This window comes from Hydra vulgaris, chromosome 15 (assembly GCF_038396675.1).
Source record: "Hydra vulgaris chromosome 15, alternate assembly HydraT2T_AEP".
NCBI lineage: Eukaryota > Metazoa > Cnidaria > Hydrozoa > Anthoathecata > Hydridae > Hydra > Hydra vulgaris.
The window spans coordinates 3,456,734-3,476,582 of NC_088934.1; the positions used below are offsets into that span (position 1 = coordinate 3,456,734).

The window sequence follows — 19,849 nt, forward strand, 5'->3', positions numbered from 1 at the left end:
AAATAATAAATAATCAAAATTACAAACTTCTTTTTTCGATATCCCACTTAATTTAAATGCAAAATATTGTTAGTTAGCTTTTGTATTTCTGGGTTTACGACTGATCATTTAACGAGGGCTTGCCAAAAAAAGGTTTTTACGTAGCTTCTTGGCATCTTTACCTTTTTATACCTTTTTATGGTCTAAAGAATTTTCTTGACGGCCCTGCATTATTAAACAAATTCATAACATATGACAATAATTATTATACTTAAAAAACTTTATAGTTATGTGTTGTTGTTTTTTCTGTTGTTTTTTTTTGCAGTCTTTGCATGTGATTATTAAAAATTTTTGCATACTATGCCAATCCAATATACAGTGCCGATCCGTTCCGTTCTTTAACTAGGGCTCTAAGGATAATTGAATTGTGAGACCCTTCATATCTAAATAGTTTATTTTAAAACTTATATTTACTTTTATTTTACTATTTTAGACTTATATTTGTTTTATATTTATCAAGAAATAAAAGGGATTTTTTCACAATATTAAATCATTGGGACCTAGCAAAATTTATCCTGCGTGGTGTTCCTACTGTTTTGTTTCATTAATATTTAAGTTATATAATTTAAATATATATAAAACAAACATAAATTATTTGATTTCTTTTATAATTCCCCCCTTTCCCCCGCCCCTTACATTTTGACTAAATCGACTTTTAGTTGACTTAGTAGATTTCAAAAAAGTGTTAGTTGTTCAAAATATAATTTCAAAAATTTTAATATAAGTTCAAAAGTCGACTTTGGTCGACTTTTGAAAATATATTAGGCGATTTGGTCGACAGTCGAACTTTTTAATAGTCGTAACTACATCAGTTTAAACTATAGTTTAACCATATTTTAGTTTTGAATTTAATTTTGAATTAGAAGTTCTAATTTTTCTTATTCAATATTGAATGAAGATGCTTTTAAGCATGCTTATTCAATAATTGATAAGTAAAAATTTGAATAAGTGAATAAGCAAAAATTTAAAAAATTCTACGTTCAAAATTTACAATTTAAATTGTAAACAAAAGCACTTAAGTAGCTTTTGCTGTAGGTAGATTTTATTCACTTTGAGAGGGCTAATATTTTTTATGAAACATTTCACCGTGTAGATGTAAAGGGTCATTCGCAAATTATGTCACGCAAAAACTTTTCAAATCCCCCTCCTCCTTTTTCCACAAAATATCAACTCCCTATCTTATCCTGAGGGTTCCAATTCCTGCAAAAGAACCTTTGGGGTTCTAATCTCTGCAGAAATATTTCGAAACAAATTTTAAAGTTTCGAAATTAAAAAATTGTTTCGGTAATATTTTCAGAATTTCGAAATCAAAATAATATTTCGAAGCAAATTTAACAATTTCGAAATGAAAAAATCGTTTCGATGCAAAATTAATTAGTTTGAAATTATTTTGAACTTACCGAAACAAAAATAGAGTTTAGAAAACTTTTTTTTTTTTTTTATCGAAAATTTAACTTTTAGCTTCCGTAAACAACCTTAATATATATCCGTGCCGCGCTACGCGCTACTAAGCGGAAATATATTTTTACTTACTTTTCTTAAAGATTTTTCCATTTTTAACTTATTAAATATTTTTTTTTACGAAATTAGGTTCTTATTAGAAAAGGATTATCTAAATTTGTTTTCAATTTTTAGTTTTTTAAAAGCGGGAATGTTAAAAAAACACATGTTTTTAAAAATTTTTTGAATTGCTTATGATAGAAATTGAAGTTCTGCATAATGGGTATCTATTTTCAACTTAGTGTTATAATTAATTGATTAAAAGCCCAGAAAAGCCAAAAATTTTAGCATAATTGTTTTTCTTGTTTAATTTAGTCCGCGATGATTTATGGAGCAGTTCACGTTACTACAGAGGTAGCCAGTTTTTTTATTGATTCAAATTTTATGCAACAAATCGACTGTAAATAAAAAACATTCTGGCTATCTCTGTAGTTAGATACTTCAATTCGTTTTTACGGGTGTGAAAATGTACAGAGAACCTCAGATTATTCTCATAAAACCTTTTATTTATTGCAATAAAAAACAAAATGGTATGATAAATAAAAATGTTTAAAAGTTCTATCAAAAAACCTTTCGATTTACTCTTTATTACGGGTAAACTAAATTAATTCTGTAAAGAAGAAAAAGACTTCATCTAGCTATTGCCTTGTAGAACGTTTCTAGGACATTAGGTATATTTGGTTCAGGTGGACATTTGTAGACATTTGTAGACATTTAGGTCGACATTTGTGGGTATTAGGTGGACATTTGTGCAGCCGTAGCGCAGTGATCGCGCACTTGCCTCAGAAATAAAGGATCACCTCTTGACAAGTTTTGCGACATTGGTTTGGAAGGAGGCGTAAAGTTCCGATTAAATGCTCATCCGCGGTGCTCTGTGATAAGGCCGTAAGAATTTCATAGGGGACTTAAACAAAAAGAAAATAAAAAAAAAGTATTCAGAATAATTCTGTTAACCAGCGTTGCACCCCTTACTCATTTATTTGACTGGAGTACCTGTAAAACTGTATTACATTATTTTTCGCCTGTAATTATGAATGCTGGATCTTCTTGGCTCTACTCTGAAGCTTGTGCTTCCTTTGATAATAGCTATGTAGCTATTCTTGTTGATTGCTCATTAGAATACAGTCTGAAACTCAGTTAAATAGTCCTAAGGCCGGCCGTAGTAAGGTTTTCCAAACTCTGTAATAGTTCTCAGAGCGGCTGATTTTAATAACAACTGTAAAATGTCAGAGTATTAAACAGTGTCATGATGTAACAGATATCTACCGCTGATATCTGCTACCCTCCTGGATCCAGGCTGGTATGGAAGTTTTTATTTTTTTCTTGTAGGTTTTAAGTTAAGCTTTATTCTACTTCATGGTTTTCACCTTTTGTGTGGCTGCTTGATCATTTTTTTCATCTTATTTACAAGAGAGTTCTTTTAATTAATTCTTGTAAATTTAAATAAAAAACTAAACATTGCTACCGTTTCCCAGAAATTTAAATATGCTTTTTTATGACAACATTAAAAATTTAAAATATAAGCAATCCAAAAATCAATATCGCTCTAAGAAAATGAAACCAGAAATTTAAGTTGGCTTTGAGGTTTAGCATAAACTTATTGACAAATGTTTTTTTTTTTGAATATATTTGTTTGTTTGCTTAGTTTTATGTTTTGCATGCTGTAAAAATTTAAAATTTTGAAAAGCAGCCATATCACCAAAATGAGCCAAAAAAGGAAAACTTAAAAAATGATTCTTTCTCTCGGACGTAATAGTACATTTATAATAGCCTGATTTGATCAATGATATATTAAAAATAACTAGATGTCTAACTTCCGCGTATTTTTTGAAGCAAAAATCGGCCATTATGGGGGGCAAATTTAAAAAATAGTAAATCACGGTTGTTTGGATCAAATAATATTCGATATTTAATATTCAAAATTTATAAATCATGGTTAATTCTTGTGCTGCAGCTGGTTGCACAAATAGAGCAATGAAAAACGACAACAGAGCATTTCATAAATTTCCAATTAATAATAGGGAACTTTATAAAAGGTGGATTGTTGCTATAAAACGTGAAACATTTATTCCTACTGAGCACAGCCGCATATGTAGTGATCACTTTTTACCTTCAGATTACATACCTGATTTTAATAACAAGCCTAAATTAAAACCTTTTTCTGTGCCATCTGTTATTATTGATTCAAAACCAAAAGTCAAAAGAAAATTTAGTTCTATATCGCCACAAAAAAATAAAAAGAGACTCATTAAAAAAATTTCAGAAACAGGCAGTCACCATCACATCGATTTCCATTCGGATATAAGTGATAACAATAATGTTGCTGCTAATAGTAACGAAATTTATATTAATAGTGTTATTTTAAAAACAACAGAGAGTATTGATTGCCAGGTGGATATAGATAGTAGCTTTAATATTATCGAAAGTAGTAACAAAATTATTAATGATGATACTATTATTTCTAAAAGTACATTATCGACAAATGCAAGTTCAACTAAAGCAAAATTAAAGGCAAAAAATAAAATTCTTAAACAAAAGTTGCGACGAAAAGAAAAAAAATAAATTCATTAAAGGTTATGCTAAAAAATCTAAGAAAAAAAAAAATGTTTCTGACGATGCTGCTAATATTCTTTGTGAAAACTTTAGTGGATTGACTTTTGATATTATAAAAAATCAGTTTAAAAACAATACCTCACTTCCAAAAGGGCATAGGTATACTGATGAAATTAAAAAATTTGCAATAACTCTGCATTTTTACTCACCTAAAGCATACAATTTTCTACATCCTGTACTCCATTAACCTGCTTCAAGCTCTCTAGCCAACTGGACTTCCTCTGTAGATTTTGAACCTGGTTTTTTTTGAAGATGTTTTAAGTTATATTAGTATAAAAGCAGATACTGACATTAATTATAAAGATTGTGCATTAATTATAGATGCAATGGCAATCAAAACATCAATTCTATACGATAAAAAGACAGGTCGATTTATTGGATTTACATATTATGGAAAAGATGTTGTTGCAATTGAACCAGATACACCAGCTACAGAAGCATTGGTATTTATCATGGTAGGAGTACGAGGTCATTGGAAAACACCTATTGGCTATATACTGTGTAGTAAAATAACAACTGAAAACCTTTCATGTCTTATTAAAAAAGCATTAACAGTTTCCTCTGATAAAAAAATTAATGTACGTAGCATTACATTTAATGGTGTAAATGTTAACTTTAATTCTGTTGCATCACTAGGATGTACATACGGGAAAAGACAAGAAAAAATTAATGGAAGATTTACTTTTGAAGGCTATAATCACTACTTGTATGTAATCCCTGACCCAAGTCATATGCTAAAATTAGCTAGAAATGCATTATGTGATTTAGAGGTACTTAAGGATTGTGATGGGAAATACATCAAATGGAGTTATATAAAAGCTTTATATGAAATACAGGAAGAAGAAGGATAAAAATTTGCAAATAAAATCTCAATAAAACATATTTATTTCCAGCGTCACAAAATGAATGTTAAATTTGCTGCACAAACACTTAGTAGTTCAGTTGCAGATGCAATTGAATTTCTGATGTTTTCCAAACATCCAAATTTCAAGCATGCTGAAGGAACTATAAATTTTATAAGGGTCATCGACAAATTATTTGATATGCTGAACTCTAAAAATCTTTTTTCAAAATCGTATAAGAAAGCTCTTTTTTTGAATGATTATCCTTATAGGAATGCAACTTTTGATCAAATAATAAACTACTTATCAAAGTTGACAGATGTTAATGGTACTCAATTATTAAAACATAGGAGAAAAACCTTTGTATTAGGGTTAATTGTGGCTGCAAAAAGTCTTCAACACTTAGCCTATGAGCTTTTGACTTTAAATGTTCATCCTTTTAAATTTTGCTTTACATACAAATTTTCACAAGATCATCTTGAGTTACTGTTCTCTTGTATTCGTGGAATGAATGGATTTAATAATAATCCAGATGCCCTCCAACTTAAGTCATCTTTAAAAAGAATTCTTTTGCGCAATTCTATTGTAGGCTCAAAGCATGCAAATTGTTTAACATTTGAGGATATTGCAAATGGCTCTATTTTTGCATTAAAGTGGAGTAAAAAATATGCAATTTATTCAAATCCTGAAACAGATTTTTTAAACTTTGATATTGATATTGTTACAATTCAAAATAATCTTGATAATACCTCTATCTATAAGGAAGCAATACTAGGATATATATCTGGATTTATTGTAAGAAGATTATTATCAAAGATAACATGTTCTGTGTGTGCAAACTCACTTATTTCCCAAAACAATTTTGTGGAACATTCTTATGGAACATCAGTTTTTTCAATGATTAACATAAAAAATAGGGGTGGGCTTATTGCTCCAAGAAATGATGTTATACAAACTATAATAGTATGCGAGAGTGTTTTCAAAATTTATGTTTGCGGTGACAATTTAAAAAAACCAAAAATGAATGAAAACTTAAACTGAAAATGATTTATGAAGTTAATAAAATTATTAGTGAAAAACATTTTTTTAAAGACCTAAATGAACACGATGCTGAGCATGAAGCTGTCACTGAAGACATGCATTCCACACAACTGATAAAATGTTAGCAAATGACTTTTTTTAAATCAGACTGCAAAGATATGGCCAATTATATACAGAAAAAGTTTAAAAAAAATTAATGATTGGTCTACGTCAACAATCTAATAAATTAATTACATTCAAAGGCTTATAACATAAATATAAAATAAACACTATAAAAGGATAATAAATTACTTAAAAATTCAGTTTATATATATATATATATATACATATATATATATATATATATATATATATATATATATATATATATATATATATATATATATATATATATATATATATATATACATATATATACATATATATATATATGTGTGTGTGTGTGTGTGTGTGTGTGTGTGTGTGTGTGTGTGTGTGTGTGTGTGTGTGTGTGTGTGTGTGTGTGTGTGTGTGTGTGTGTGTGTGTGTGTGTGTGTGTGTGTTTGTTAAAATAATATAAATAAAAATATTAAATTAAATTTTATTAACTGTTACTTTTCTTGATTTGTTATTTATATTGAAAGACTCTTATTTCAAAGGAAAGATATTCTTTATATACCTGAATACCAATGGAGCTTTTTTTGTATTGAAAACCTTACTAGATTATAACATAACATTGAACTAAATTTATTTAATTATTGAAGGTAAATCAATTATAGAAAAAAGTAATTATGATTTTTATGATAACAAGAAGTTTTTAACCATAAATAAAATTCTAACATTTCTAGAAGGAACCTCCAAGTTGTGTCACACAGAGCTTAGTTAATAGTCAAAACAGTTTTATAAAATGTTTCATTACAATTTTTGACTCTGTTTACCTTGCAGTTATGTTATAATACCTCCTAGCATTACTGCGGAGGGTAATTAATGACTAACAGGTGCATAAAATGTTAATAGATTATAGATTAAAATCCAACTAAATCTAAGATTTGAGTTAAATGTTAAATTTAAAATCAAAAAAACATGAAATAAGTATGATTTTGAAATGTTTAACAAAAAAAAAGAGCATATTTTACTTAATTATTAAATTTTAAATCAAAATAACATCAAATTTTTCAGATATCTGTGTATCGATTTTTTATTGATTACATTAAATTAAACAATCTTAAGCTTCGTATTTGTTTTGTTTTGATAAATAGCGTAAAGATTTTGCCCCCCATAATGGCCGATTTTTGCTTCACTTTTTCTAATGCCGATTTACGGCAGTTAGACATCTAGTTATTTTTAATATATCATTGGATTTGATTTCTCACATTTTTGGAGAAATCAAATTAAACTATTACTGAGAGTTTTGGTCAATTTTATTTAACTGTGTGTAAAGGCGTACAGATCGTTCCAATTTTTATTATTTTAAATAAATGCAATAAATCTTATTCTCACAAAAAGAAAGTAACAAAACGACTAATAAACGTTACCTCTTTGTAATCTTCAATAATATTCAAAAATAAAACAGCGATTATATTGCAAATATCTTAAAAAAAGAACACTAGAAAATGAAACTAACTATAAAAATTATAAACGTTTATTCGAGTTAATTTTGAGACGTTCAACAACTAATTACTATTCAGATTAAATAATAAAAAGTAATCGTTCACAAAACACATGGCGCGTTATTAAGGAAGTAAATGGCTAGAAAAATTTAGACAGAAATGCTCTGCCAAAAAATCTCAAATTCAATAATAAATTAGTTGTTGATAAATCTATGGTAGCAGAAACGCTTAATTATTTTTTTGTTAATGTTGGTAAAAGTTTAGCCGCTAAAATTGAACCATCTAAAATGAGCTTTAAATCGTGACATCAAATAATGCTATTATGCCTAATCATGAACTTACGAAGGAAGAATTATTAAATTCAGTATCCATGTTAATAGGTACGTGACAATTGCGTTTTACGGAACCGAATTTTGTGCTAAAATTTTGTGCCACGATTCTCGCAGTCTCTTCAAAGTTAGCGTGCTTGAGGAAGGCTTTCTGAAATAACTTTTTAGTATTCGTTATCAACATAGAGTATTTTTAGAAAGAAGAATAGTTGAAGCTTATTATTAATTTGGTTTTAATTATACTCAATTAATATATTACCGAGTTTATTGATGTCAAAGTTTTAGTTGTACTTCTGTGGTGAAATGTCCAGGATATAGTCTATATTTTATCTATTCAATTTTTATTTTTAAGTTATTCATTTATCTATGCACCTGCCAAATTTCGTTGAAAAATATTTTGTAGCAGTCACCCTATTTCTTGCTGCACTTTTGTTACCTAATTTACATTTTCCTTGTTGTTAGCGCGGGAGACAGAGGGGTCCATTGATTATTTGTATATATATATTTTTTTATATATAACATTCATATTAATAATATTATTAGCAATATTTAACTTATTTCATAAATTGATATTATAAACCTAGATACTTTATAGTGAAAATATGATTTAAAAATATGTAAATTTAAACGAAATTGTTTTATTAAAAGGGTTTTTAGTAAATAATAAAATAAGACTTAAATTTTATATTTCATTTAGAAACAAAACGGAGAAAGAAAATAAAGGTTCCACATAGTATTTCGTATCATATTCATAATATAATTTATATATGAATCAAATTAGTTATGAATCATATCTAATTTGAAGTTTGACCGTTGTCTTTATTTAACAAGCAAAGCCTTTAGATTATAATTTATAACTAATAAATAAGTTATTTTTTATATAAATTAATTAAACTATTTTTAAATTATTATTTGGCCACTATCTAAACCTTTATGTATAACTTAAATATTTCTTTCGCTGTTTTAGATGCTCTAAGTTGTGAAATGGCGTCAGCCAACAACATCAGTTAGTTACTTTCTTTTTTCAATAGCTCAGTAGTTATTTTTATTATATATATATATATATATATATATATATATATATATATATATATATATATATATATATATATATATATATATATATATATATATATATATATATATATATATATATATATACACTGTGTGACAAAAGTTATCGTACGCTAAGAAAATTATTTATAATTTTTTTTTTAATAGTGTTTATTTTGTTAATTTATGAATTTTTTGGAATTTATATTGAAATAACATTAAAATTAGGCTCAAAATTTGAAAAAAGTACATTAAAGATGATGACAAAAGTTATCGTACACTTGGCGTACACTAATATTTATTTAACTCCAAACCGTTATGTCCACCATTTTCATACGTTTTTGAAAATAAAGTAAACTATAAACACTTTAAGATTATTTTCAATTGTTTTAAATGAATTTTTTGGTTAAAAAAAAGTAAAATGAGCTCGAAACGGGTTAAGACCACTGTAGAAATTCGTAAGCTAATAATTAAGCATTGGAATGAAGGAAAATCTTTAAATTGTATTGCAAAAATTGTTGATTCTAAAAAATCCACAGTTTCTTCAATTATTTACAAGTTCAAAAAAACAGGAAAATTAGCTGATTTGCCCCGAAGTGGTCGTCCAAAAGAACTGAATAAGCGTGCTGAACGAAGCTTAGCTTCCACAATCGAGAAAAACCGTTTTGTAAGTGCCAAAACTTTAGCTTGCAAAATAGAAAACGATTTGGGGGTTAAAATTAGTCCAAAAACAGTCATTCGAAGTCTTAAAAGACAAGGAATAGTGAGTCGCGTTCCAAGAATGGTTCCTTGTATTAGTGATAAAAATTGTAAGCTTCGATTAAACTATGCTAAAACGTACATTGATATGCCAGACTCATTCTGGAATAAAGTCTTATGGACAGATGAGTCTAAATTTAATGTAAAAAGATCTGATGGTAGAATTCGTGTATGGCGTTCATCAAAAAATTGCTTAGAAAATGGAACTACAGTCCGAACATTTAAACACCGAAATGGATCAGTAATGGTTTGGGGATGTATGTCGGCAGCAGGTGTTGGAAAGTTAGTATTTATTGAAGGAAATATGAATAAAAATTACTATAAACATATTATTAAAGAAAATGTTGAACAATCAGCACGTAATTTTGGTATTGGTGATGACTTCGTTTTTCTTCAAGATAACGATCCCAAACATAAGGCCAAAGATGTGATGGAATTTATGGAAAAATAAGGTTGGGACATACAAAATCATCCACCTCAAAGCCCTAATTTGAATGTAATAGAACATTTATGGGATGAAATCGATAGACGAATAGATAGAACAGGTGTAAACACCATTGAACAATTAAAAGTCTAAATTGTAAAGACGTCAATCGATCCGTCTATTACAAAAAAACTCGTTGAATCAATGCCAAGACGTCTTGCTGCTGTTGTAAAAGCTAAAGGACAAAATACACGATACTAAAATATAAGTTTAGTTCCCATAATATTTATCAAAGTGTACTATTTTGATAGCGTACGATAACTTTTGTCACCTTCTTTTTGTTACTTTTCTTGCTTTTTCATCAAGATATTAAAAGAAAATTTTTTTATTGTTCTGTTTTTTCAATTTTTGTTTAAATAATTATAAATCAAATAGGGACCATACTGGTACTGAGAACTCTAGAAATGGACGAATAAAGGTTATGTATAGCGATTTAAGTAAATGACAGTCCAATCTTGCAAATGATTTTTTAATTCGACCTAACATTCTATTTGCATTATTTGTTACAGAAATAACTTGATCTTTCCACTTGAGATTTTTAGAAAATATTACACCTAGATCTTTTACGCTGTTTGATTCTGGTAGTTTTATGCCATTAATATATAGAGGATTCTTTTTGTTGTTTACTCCATAGTGCATAACTACACATATATCAACATTAAACTTTAAAAGCCAGTCTTCTGTCCATTTAAATGATGTATTTAAATCCCTCTGTAGACTTGAGGTACACTCATCAGAAATTATCGCCCTATTTCATATAGGGCGATAATTTCTGATGAGTGTACCTCAAGTACACCCTATTTCATATAGGGATTTAAATACATCATTTAAATGGACAGAAGACTGGCTTTTAAAGTTTAATGTTGATATATGTGTAGTTATGCACTATGGAGTAAACAACAAAAAGAATCCTCTATATAATAGGACAAAATCTTAGTATCATCAGCAAACAATTTGCATTTATTCATTAATTTACTTGGCAGATTGTTAATATATATAATAAACATTAAGGGTCCAATAACAGACCCTTGTGGCACGCCACTAAAAATTTCAACCCACTCAGAAACAACTTCACCTAGAACTATTCTTTGTCTTCTATTATTTAGAAAAGCTTTCATCCATTTTAGAACTAAGCCATTAAATTTAGCAAAGAGTCTCTTGCGAGGAACACTGTCGAAAGCTTTAGCAAAGTCTAGCATTACTACATCAACAGGTATACCATCACTGTTGCACGAAGAAATAAAGTCAAGAGTCTCTAACAAATTTGTGGTACAAGACTTTCCTTTTACAAAACCATGCTGTTGGATTGTTAGTAAATTGTTTTCGTCGAGATGTTTTTCAATTCTTTCTCTTATAATAGATTCTTATATTTTGCAAGGAATAGAAATTAGTGAAATAGGGCGATAATTGCTGGCCACTGTTTTGTCACCTTTTTTATATATAGGTATTACATTTGCTGACTTGAACTAGATTGGCAGTTGACTGGTTTTAAGTGATTCTCTAAATATAAGAGTTAGTGGTAAAGTAAACAATGTAGCACAATTCTTGAGGACTATTGAACAAAGTTTATCAGCTCCAGGTGATTTATTGTCTTTTAGTGATTTAAGTTTAGATAAAACTAACTCAAAGCTAATATCATCAGGTTCAATATTCTTAAATTTAATTACATTATTTAATTCGAGATAAAAAGGTGGAAGATCTCCTTTTTCTTCAATAGTAAAGACATCCTGAAAATGCTTATTTAGGCAGTTAACAATTTTATTTGGTTCATGGGATAAATTGCCATCAGGCATTCTCAAGGCCTTTATTGAGTCTTTTATTGAATTTGTACTGTTTAAATACTTATATAACAGTTTAGGATTAAGTTTAGAGGTTAACACTAGATTCTTTTCAAATAAAAGTCGAGCATTGTATATTTCTGTTTTAACTAATTTGCATAACTGTTTCTATTCTTTGGTCAGTTTAACATCATTCTATCTGTGAGCACAATTTATGTATCTTAAATTTCTTTTTCTTCTTATTAACTGCTTGATTTCGTTATTAATCCAAGGAGTTGCTAAGCTTTTGATTCGTGAAATATCTATGGTTGGAACAAACAAATTGCATGCTTCAGTGGTATAGTAAATTAATTCATTGTACATGTCTTGCACTGTCTTGTTTTCGTACAACTTCACCCAATCAATATTGGACATAAAATTAGAAATTTTATCAAATTTAGCTTTGCTATACAAAAACTTAAAGTTACTACAAGCTAATCTGCTGAAATTATTTTTTAAGACGAATTTAAAGTAAATAATTTGATGACCTTTGTTTATGTCACCAAGCACAAAACTTGGATCAACAACATATACACTGCCAGATTCTGTTGTGAATATTAAATCTAGAACATTTGAGGTTGAGCCATTAGCCAATTGAAAAGTTGGTATGTTTATATGTTGATAGAGGAAAGTATCACTTAAAGTTTTATAGAATTTATGTTCTATGCCACTGTCATTTAAAATTGATGCTATACTACCATTTGACCATTTAATAGCTGGGAAATTGAAATCACCCATAATTAGTACATCTTCAACATATCTTCTTGCTATTTTAAAAATATTGTCAAAGTCTACCATATCAACAAAGTAGTTTGGTCTGTATAGACAACCAACTAGGTATTTATCTTGGCCAACTACTGCCCAAACTTGTTTTATTTTGCTAATGCTAAAATCAGTGTCAACCAGTTCGTATGAATCTATTGAATTTTTTATATACAAGCATACACCGCCGCCTCTACGATCACCAGTTCTATCATATCTGTATATATTGTACCCAGGGATATTTACAATTGAGTTATTTTTGAACCATGTTTCGCTTACTCCAACAATTTTAGGACAATACAAACTAGTTACAACCTTTAATTCATCTAACTTATTTTCGAGTGAGGTAGCATTCAGATATATACAATTTAATTCTGTTATCCTTTCAGGTGATAAAGGTGCTTTAAGCACAGTTTTGATTTTTCTTGAACTTTTGCAATTGGTTACCGCGGATACCATATCGAAATGTAGAGTTTGTTTCAAGATTTGCATTAAGCCTGTTTCTTTCTTGTCTTAGATGGAGATCGAGTTATCTTTCGGCTTCAGTTAGATATATATATATAGATATATATAGATATATATATCTTCAGTTAGATTTTTATATATATAAAATTGTTATATATTTATATATCTATATATATATATATATATATATATATATATGTATATATATATATATATATATATATATATATAAATATATATATATATATATACATATATATATATATATATATATTAATGGGAAGGAGACTTGTATTATGCCATTTAATTCATATTTAATGTCACTGTCGCCTATTCCTGCTGGTAAGGTTTATATATTCTTACTTTTCAATATGATTATAATTTCTAAATAATTGTGAGGTTATGTTGTGTATTGTTTTTTTATTTTTTAGTATCATCATCGTCCATTACTGTTGGCAAGTTTTATATATTATTATTTTTCAGTATAGTTTTAATTATAAAATAATTGTAAGGTTGTTTTGTGTATTGTCTTTTTATTTTTTAGTATCATCTTCATCCGTTACTGTTGGTAAGGTTTATATATATATATATATATATATATATATATATATATATATATATATATATATATATATATATATATATATATATATATATATATATATATATATATATATATATATATATATATGTATGTATGTATGTATATATATATTGTTAATTACAAATAATTTTAAGTATGGTTTCAATTATTAAATAATTATACAGTTATGTTGTGTATTGCATTTTTTATTTTTTAGTATCAACTTCATCGGTTATAATGGGTAAGGTTTTATGTTTTTATTTTCATATATGATTTTAATTTCTAAATTATTTTAAGGTTGTGCTATATTATTTAGTTTTTTCATATAAAGTTTTTCATATAACATTTTTTTATCATATACAGTGGGTGCTCATATTATTAGAAACACTGTCTTTTTTTTGAAAATTATGTGTTAAAGGTTATTTATTATAGAAATAAAATGGTTGCAGACTATTTTTTCGTAACTTTTGAGTGTTGCGGTCTATATTTATTACAAAGAACATACTTATTTATATTTTTTTTAAAATAATTCCACTATTCTACAAGCAAAAGATTACATATTGGTGATTTATTTTAGTATTTTGTTATCCCTTCCTTGGCACTTATTACCGCTTCTACACGTCTTGGCATACTTTCTATGCATTTTATTGCATTATTTTGATTATCTATGTTATTGTGCCAGACTTTGATCATCTTTTCAATTAATTGTATTTTGTTGGTGATCATTTTAGAAGCAATTTCCCTTTTCATGATCTCCCACAGATTTTCAATAGGGTTTAAATCTGGTGAGTTTCTAGGCCATGGTAGCACTGGAATTTTCTTTGCTTTTAGGTACTCTGTAACCTTTTTTGCTTTATGGCATGGGGCAGAATCATGCATAAATGTAAATTTTTGATTCTTTGGGAACCATTCCTTCAACTGTGGTACCAATCTTGTGTCAAGAACTTTTATGTATTGGTCCTGGCGCATAGTTCCCTCAACGATATATAAGCGCCCTGTTCCCTGTCCACTAATGACAGGCCATACCGTTATACTTAGAGGATGCTTTACACGTTCTAAGATGCAGTCTTTGTGGAATTTTTCTCCAGCTCGTCTACGCACAAACTGTGATTTGTTCATCAATATCTGGATTGTCGATTCATCCGAGAAACATACCTAAACAACATCAAAAAAACTTATAAGTCAAAGTTTTAATGTAGGCAAATCTCTTAATGGAATGTGTACAATTATAAATGAAGTACTTACATTTTTCCCGTCATCGACGGTCAAATGCCGATGACTTTTAGCCCAAGCAAGGCGTTTTTGTTGCATTGCTAGAGTGAGCTTAGGCTTTTTAGCAGGTCGACAGCATCTAAATCCTTGTTCTTTGCGTCGGCGACGAACTGTCATTGGAGATACTGGTATTCCAGCATCTTGTATTAAAGTAGTTAGTATTCGCCTAGGCTTATTCCTATTTTCTATGCAAATATCTCGTATTTTTCTATCGTCTCTTGGCGTTGCTAGCCGTTTTCTACCACAATGTCCTGTTCGTTGAGGAGTATAATCAGCATTTTTGTCCAGATTTTTTTTTATTCGGTTGACTGTTGCCACTGAAACCTTTGTCATTGATGCTATACACCTTTGAGAATAAGAAGTATTCTTCAATAATGCTCCAACTTCTCTTTTTTTTGAGGGTGAAACATCTTTTGCCTTTCCCATATTGAAAAACACACGTGATTCTAGAAAACCGTTATAGAAGTCAAATTATATGTAAAAATATTGATTTAATCATGTTTAACTGTAAAAAATAGACACATAAATAGAACTCAATAACAAAACAATAAAAAAATCTTTGGAAACTTTAAAAAGAGAGCAATACTCAAACAGCACTTCACGCGACAACAACACAGGTATAATTGCCAAAATTGTCAAAATTCGGGAAAAACCCTATAACTTCATAATGAGATGAAATGCAATGTTGCCAAACTCCCAGATAAGTAAAAGTAAGAAAAGTAAAAGGTACATACATACTATTTGTAAAATAAAAAAAATATTTTGTTAAAATGTTTTGTTAATTTTGAACTTTATTCACCAAGTTTTTAAAATTTGGTCGTGTTTCTAATAATATGAGCACCCACTGTAAGTCTATGCTATAGTATTTTATATTTTTATTTTTTAGTGCCATCATCATCGAAACAAGTTGGTAAGGTATAATCTAAACCTTTCAACATGATTGTTATTACAAAATAAATACAAGATTTTATTTTTTATTTTAGTGCCACTTGCATCTGTTGCAGTTGGTAATGTCATATATTTTCAATAAGAATTAATAGATCTTAAATAACAAATATTTTCCAGTATCGACAAATAATTTACATATATAATTGCAAGATAATGTAATGTATTTTTTATTTTTTAGTTTTATCTTCTGTTAATACTGGTAAGGTTTACATATTTTTACTTTTTAACAACCAAATAATTTTAAAACGTGGCTTTATTTTATGTTTATTTTTTAGTGCCATCGTCATCTGAACGAATTGGTAAGGTGTATAAAGTGAACTTGTAATTGGAAAATTATTACAAGAATTTGATTTTAGTTTATTATGCCTATTTCTTTATTTTAGCGCAAATTTCATCCAGTTGGTAATGACATATATTTTCTTTCTTTGAAAATTGATTTAAGTATTTATTATTATTATTATTATTATGCTTTTTTTTCTTTATCTGTTGCAACTTGTAAGGCTATATATATCAACTTTGCCACATGAGTTTATATTAAAAAATATTTGCAATTTTTGTTTTTGTATTATGCTTTCGTTTTTAGTGCCACCTCTGCCTACTCAAACTGGTAAGACAATATTTATCATCTTTGCATTAAGATTTAAATAAAAAACATATTATATTATATGATTTCTTTGTTTAAATTTTTTTTTAGTACCATCATCATCTGCTTCAACTGGTTAAGTTTGTATGTTTAAATATAGCAAACTGATTTAAAACTATAATATTATTTTTATTTTTAGCCAGTGTCTATCTAGTGGAATATGTTTTTTACTTCTTTGCTGTTGTACTTTAAATATTCAATCAGATATGTCAAGAATTGAAACATTTTTTGATATTATAGTACTAAAACATCATCAACATATCTGCTGTGAGTTTTACATTAACCTCCCATATTTGGTGGTTGTCTGGTATGAATTTATTTTTTAATTTATTTCCAATTTTTTAATTTATTTTTTAAATTTATTGTTCAAATTTTGAAAATAATAATTTTTTTTTTAGGTTGGGTGAAGAGGTGGGTAGGGGGGGTAGGCAGGTGGTGGGCATACGCTCCTTCGTAATAGAAACACCACTTTTATACGTAAGATTGTATAACATAATTTTATATTGTGCACTAATTTTACTCATTATAGTAAAGATATAAATATTTATAAAATCAAGTCGTTTTTGATCCTAGGGTGGAGAGGTGGGGAGGGGGGGTAGGCAGGTGGTGAGCATACGGTGTCTTTATTGATCTAAACAAAGCGTTTGATACCGTAGATCATAATATTCTTCTATATAAACTTAAAAATTATGGTATCATAAATTCTAACTTAGATTGGTTTAAGAATTATTTGAAGAATGAAATCAATGCATTTTATATGATGGCGAAAAAACAGATTTAATGACAATTAACTGCGGAGTCCCCCAAGGATCAATTCTATGTATATTTTTCAAAATCTTAAACTCAATTTTAATTGCCGATGGTACTAATGTATTTTATTCTAATAAAGATATTAATTTTTTATTTGCAACAATGAACAAAGAGCTTGCGAAACTAAGCGAATGGTTTTTATCGAATAAACTGTCCATAAATATTAAAAAAACAAAATATACTTACTTCCATCGTCTTCATGATAAAGACAACGTTTCCTTAAAACTTCCTAAGCTTTTCATTAATAACTCTTATGTCAAAAGAGAGCGTTCTTTGTCGTTTCTAGATGTAGTTTTATAATAGAGTCTCAAAAATATAGGCGCTTATATAAAGCCAAACAGCTGTTAAACCAAACTTGTTTGAAATTTATTTATTTTTCTTTTATTCATTGCTATCTCAATTACACTAACGTTGCTTGGTGCAGCACTAATGTATCTAATAATAAAAGGCTTTTATTTAAACAAAAAAACGCAGTAAGAAATGTGGATTAAGAAATGTGGATAAGAAATGGAAATGTGGATCGCTGCTTGCACACTAAATTTCTTTTTAATAAATTCAAAATACTCAACGTATTTCAACTTAATTTATATCATATTCTTATACTTATGTTCAAAGTAGATTTTTATTTAATTCATTTTTTGAAAAAATAAATCATTTATATCGAACAAGATTTTCAAATAACAATTATATTCAACCTAAAGCATATTATTTTGCTACTAAGTTTTCGATTGCAATCAGAGGACCTAAATTATGGAACACGTTATTGGATAATGCTTTAAAAAAATTCCTTCGCTTGATCAATTTAAAAATAAAATAAAAAATAAACTTTTGATAATTGACAACGAACTAGACTTTTTATGAAACTTTTAAATAAGAGTAACCAAGGTAATCACTCATTTTATTTACTTGTTATTTACTTTATTTTTGATCATATTTATTTTGGATTTTAATCTGAATCTTTGCCTTTCTTTGATGTTCATGTTTTATCTCATTTTTATTTATTTTTAAATTCAAAATCTCAATAAATAAAAGTTTAAAAAAAAATCAAATTGCATATATATAAAAAGTATTATTTATATTTGCATTTATATATATATTTTATGCATATATTAAATTGCGATAGCAGTAAGACTTTTTTTTTTGTTATTTATATTCTTGTTTTGAAGAGGCTTGGCGATAAAACTGAATTTGTCTTCTTCTTGCCCCAGCCGTGTATATACATTTTGTAAAAGTCTAATTTTGTAAAAAAATTCTTTATAGCGAAATACTTACATAATACACAATCATGGCTTTGTTATTTTTCAATTACTATTTTTTTCAAACTTATTTTTTACTATGTAAACTTTCTCTCTCAAAAAAATATCATTCCCAAAAGTTGAGTTTTTTTTTATTTTCTTCCCAATTTTTTTAATTAGATTTATATTTTTGTAGTAGTTATTTTAGCACAGCAAGTGCACTGAGCCGGTGGTGTCGCTGGAGTTGGTTTCATCCAGTGCGGTAAAGTCTTATTGTCACCTCTCTACACCCCTCACAAACAGGGTCGACAAAATGGGTTTCGAATTGCTGGAAAAAAAAAATGTTTTAAAAAAAATTGGGGCATACAAATTACAAACTTATGATCTTGAATAAAAAACGAAAGATTTTTGTGTGAAATGAAGAAATAGCAGAGTTGTTAGTAAAGAATATCGAAAAATCAAAATCTAAAAATTATTAGTTAGGCCAAAAGCAAAAATAAATTAACACAAGCGTAAGTAGTTCTGTCATATTTGCATTTTTTATTTTGATGTCACCCCTCTCTGTCAGGTTGTGATGGTGTCACCCCATGCGACCCGCACCCCCTTAGTGACGGCACTGCCCTTAGCAAGAATTCTACAACTCCCTTTAACTCAATTTAAACCAATGCAAAAAAGGGTAGAGAATAATATAAAAAAACATGTTATGAAAAAGTTTAACCATTTATTAAAAAAGCAAAAAAAGTTATAATTTTCTAATATTTCTAACAGTGAATTCTTTTATTAGGTTATCGAAGTCAATTTTGAGCAATTTAAATTTCGAATGTTAAAAATGCTAATTTTGTCAATCTAGATTGATACATTGTTGATTGTAAAAAACTCTTTTCCCATTTGCAACAGTTACAGGTATTGTCAATAATTTGGGCAATAAAAAAGATTCAAAATTAATTCCTCAGTTGATTTCAATTGGAAGTTAAAAGTACGGAATGGAGCTGTCGGTGTTTTTCTTCTTTTTGATCTTGCCTTTTTTTTTTTCTGTAAGTTTGCCTTCAATACATATTTATAAAT

The 19,849-nt window shown here is 28.0% G+C and overlaps 1 protein-coding gene across 1 annotated transcript; it reads left to right on the forward strand.

Moving 5' to 3' along the window:
• The first annotated feature begins 3,471 nt into the window (after positions 1-3,471).
• On the forward strand, positions 3,472-4,101 carry LOC136091684 (THAP domain-containing protein 1-like). Its single transcript, XM_065819392.1, has one exon. The coding sequence runs from the start codon at positions 3,472-3,474 to the stop codon at positions 4,099-4,101; it is 630 nt and encodes a 209-aa protein (XP_065675464.1).
• The last annotated feature ends 15,748 nt before the right edge of the window (positions 4,102-19,849 follow it).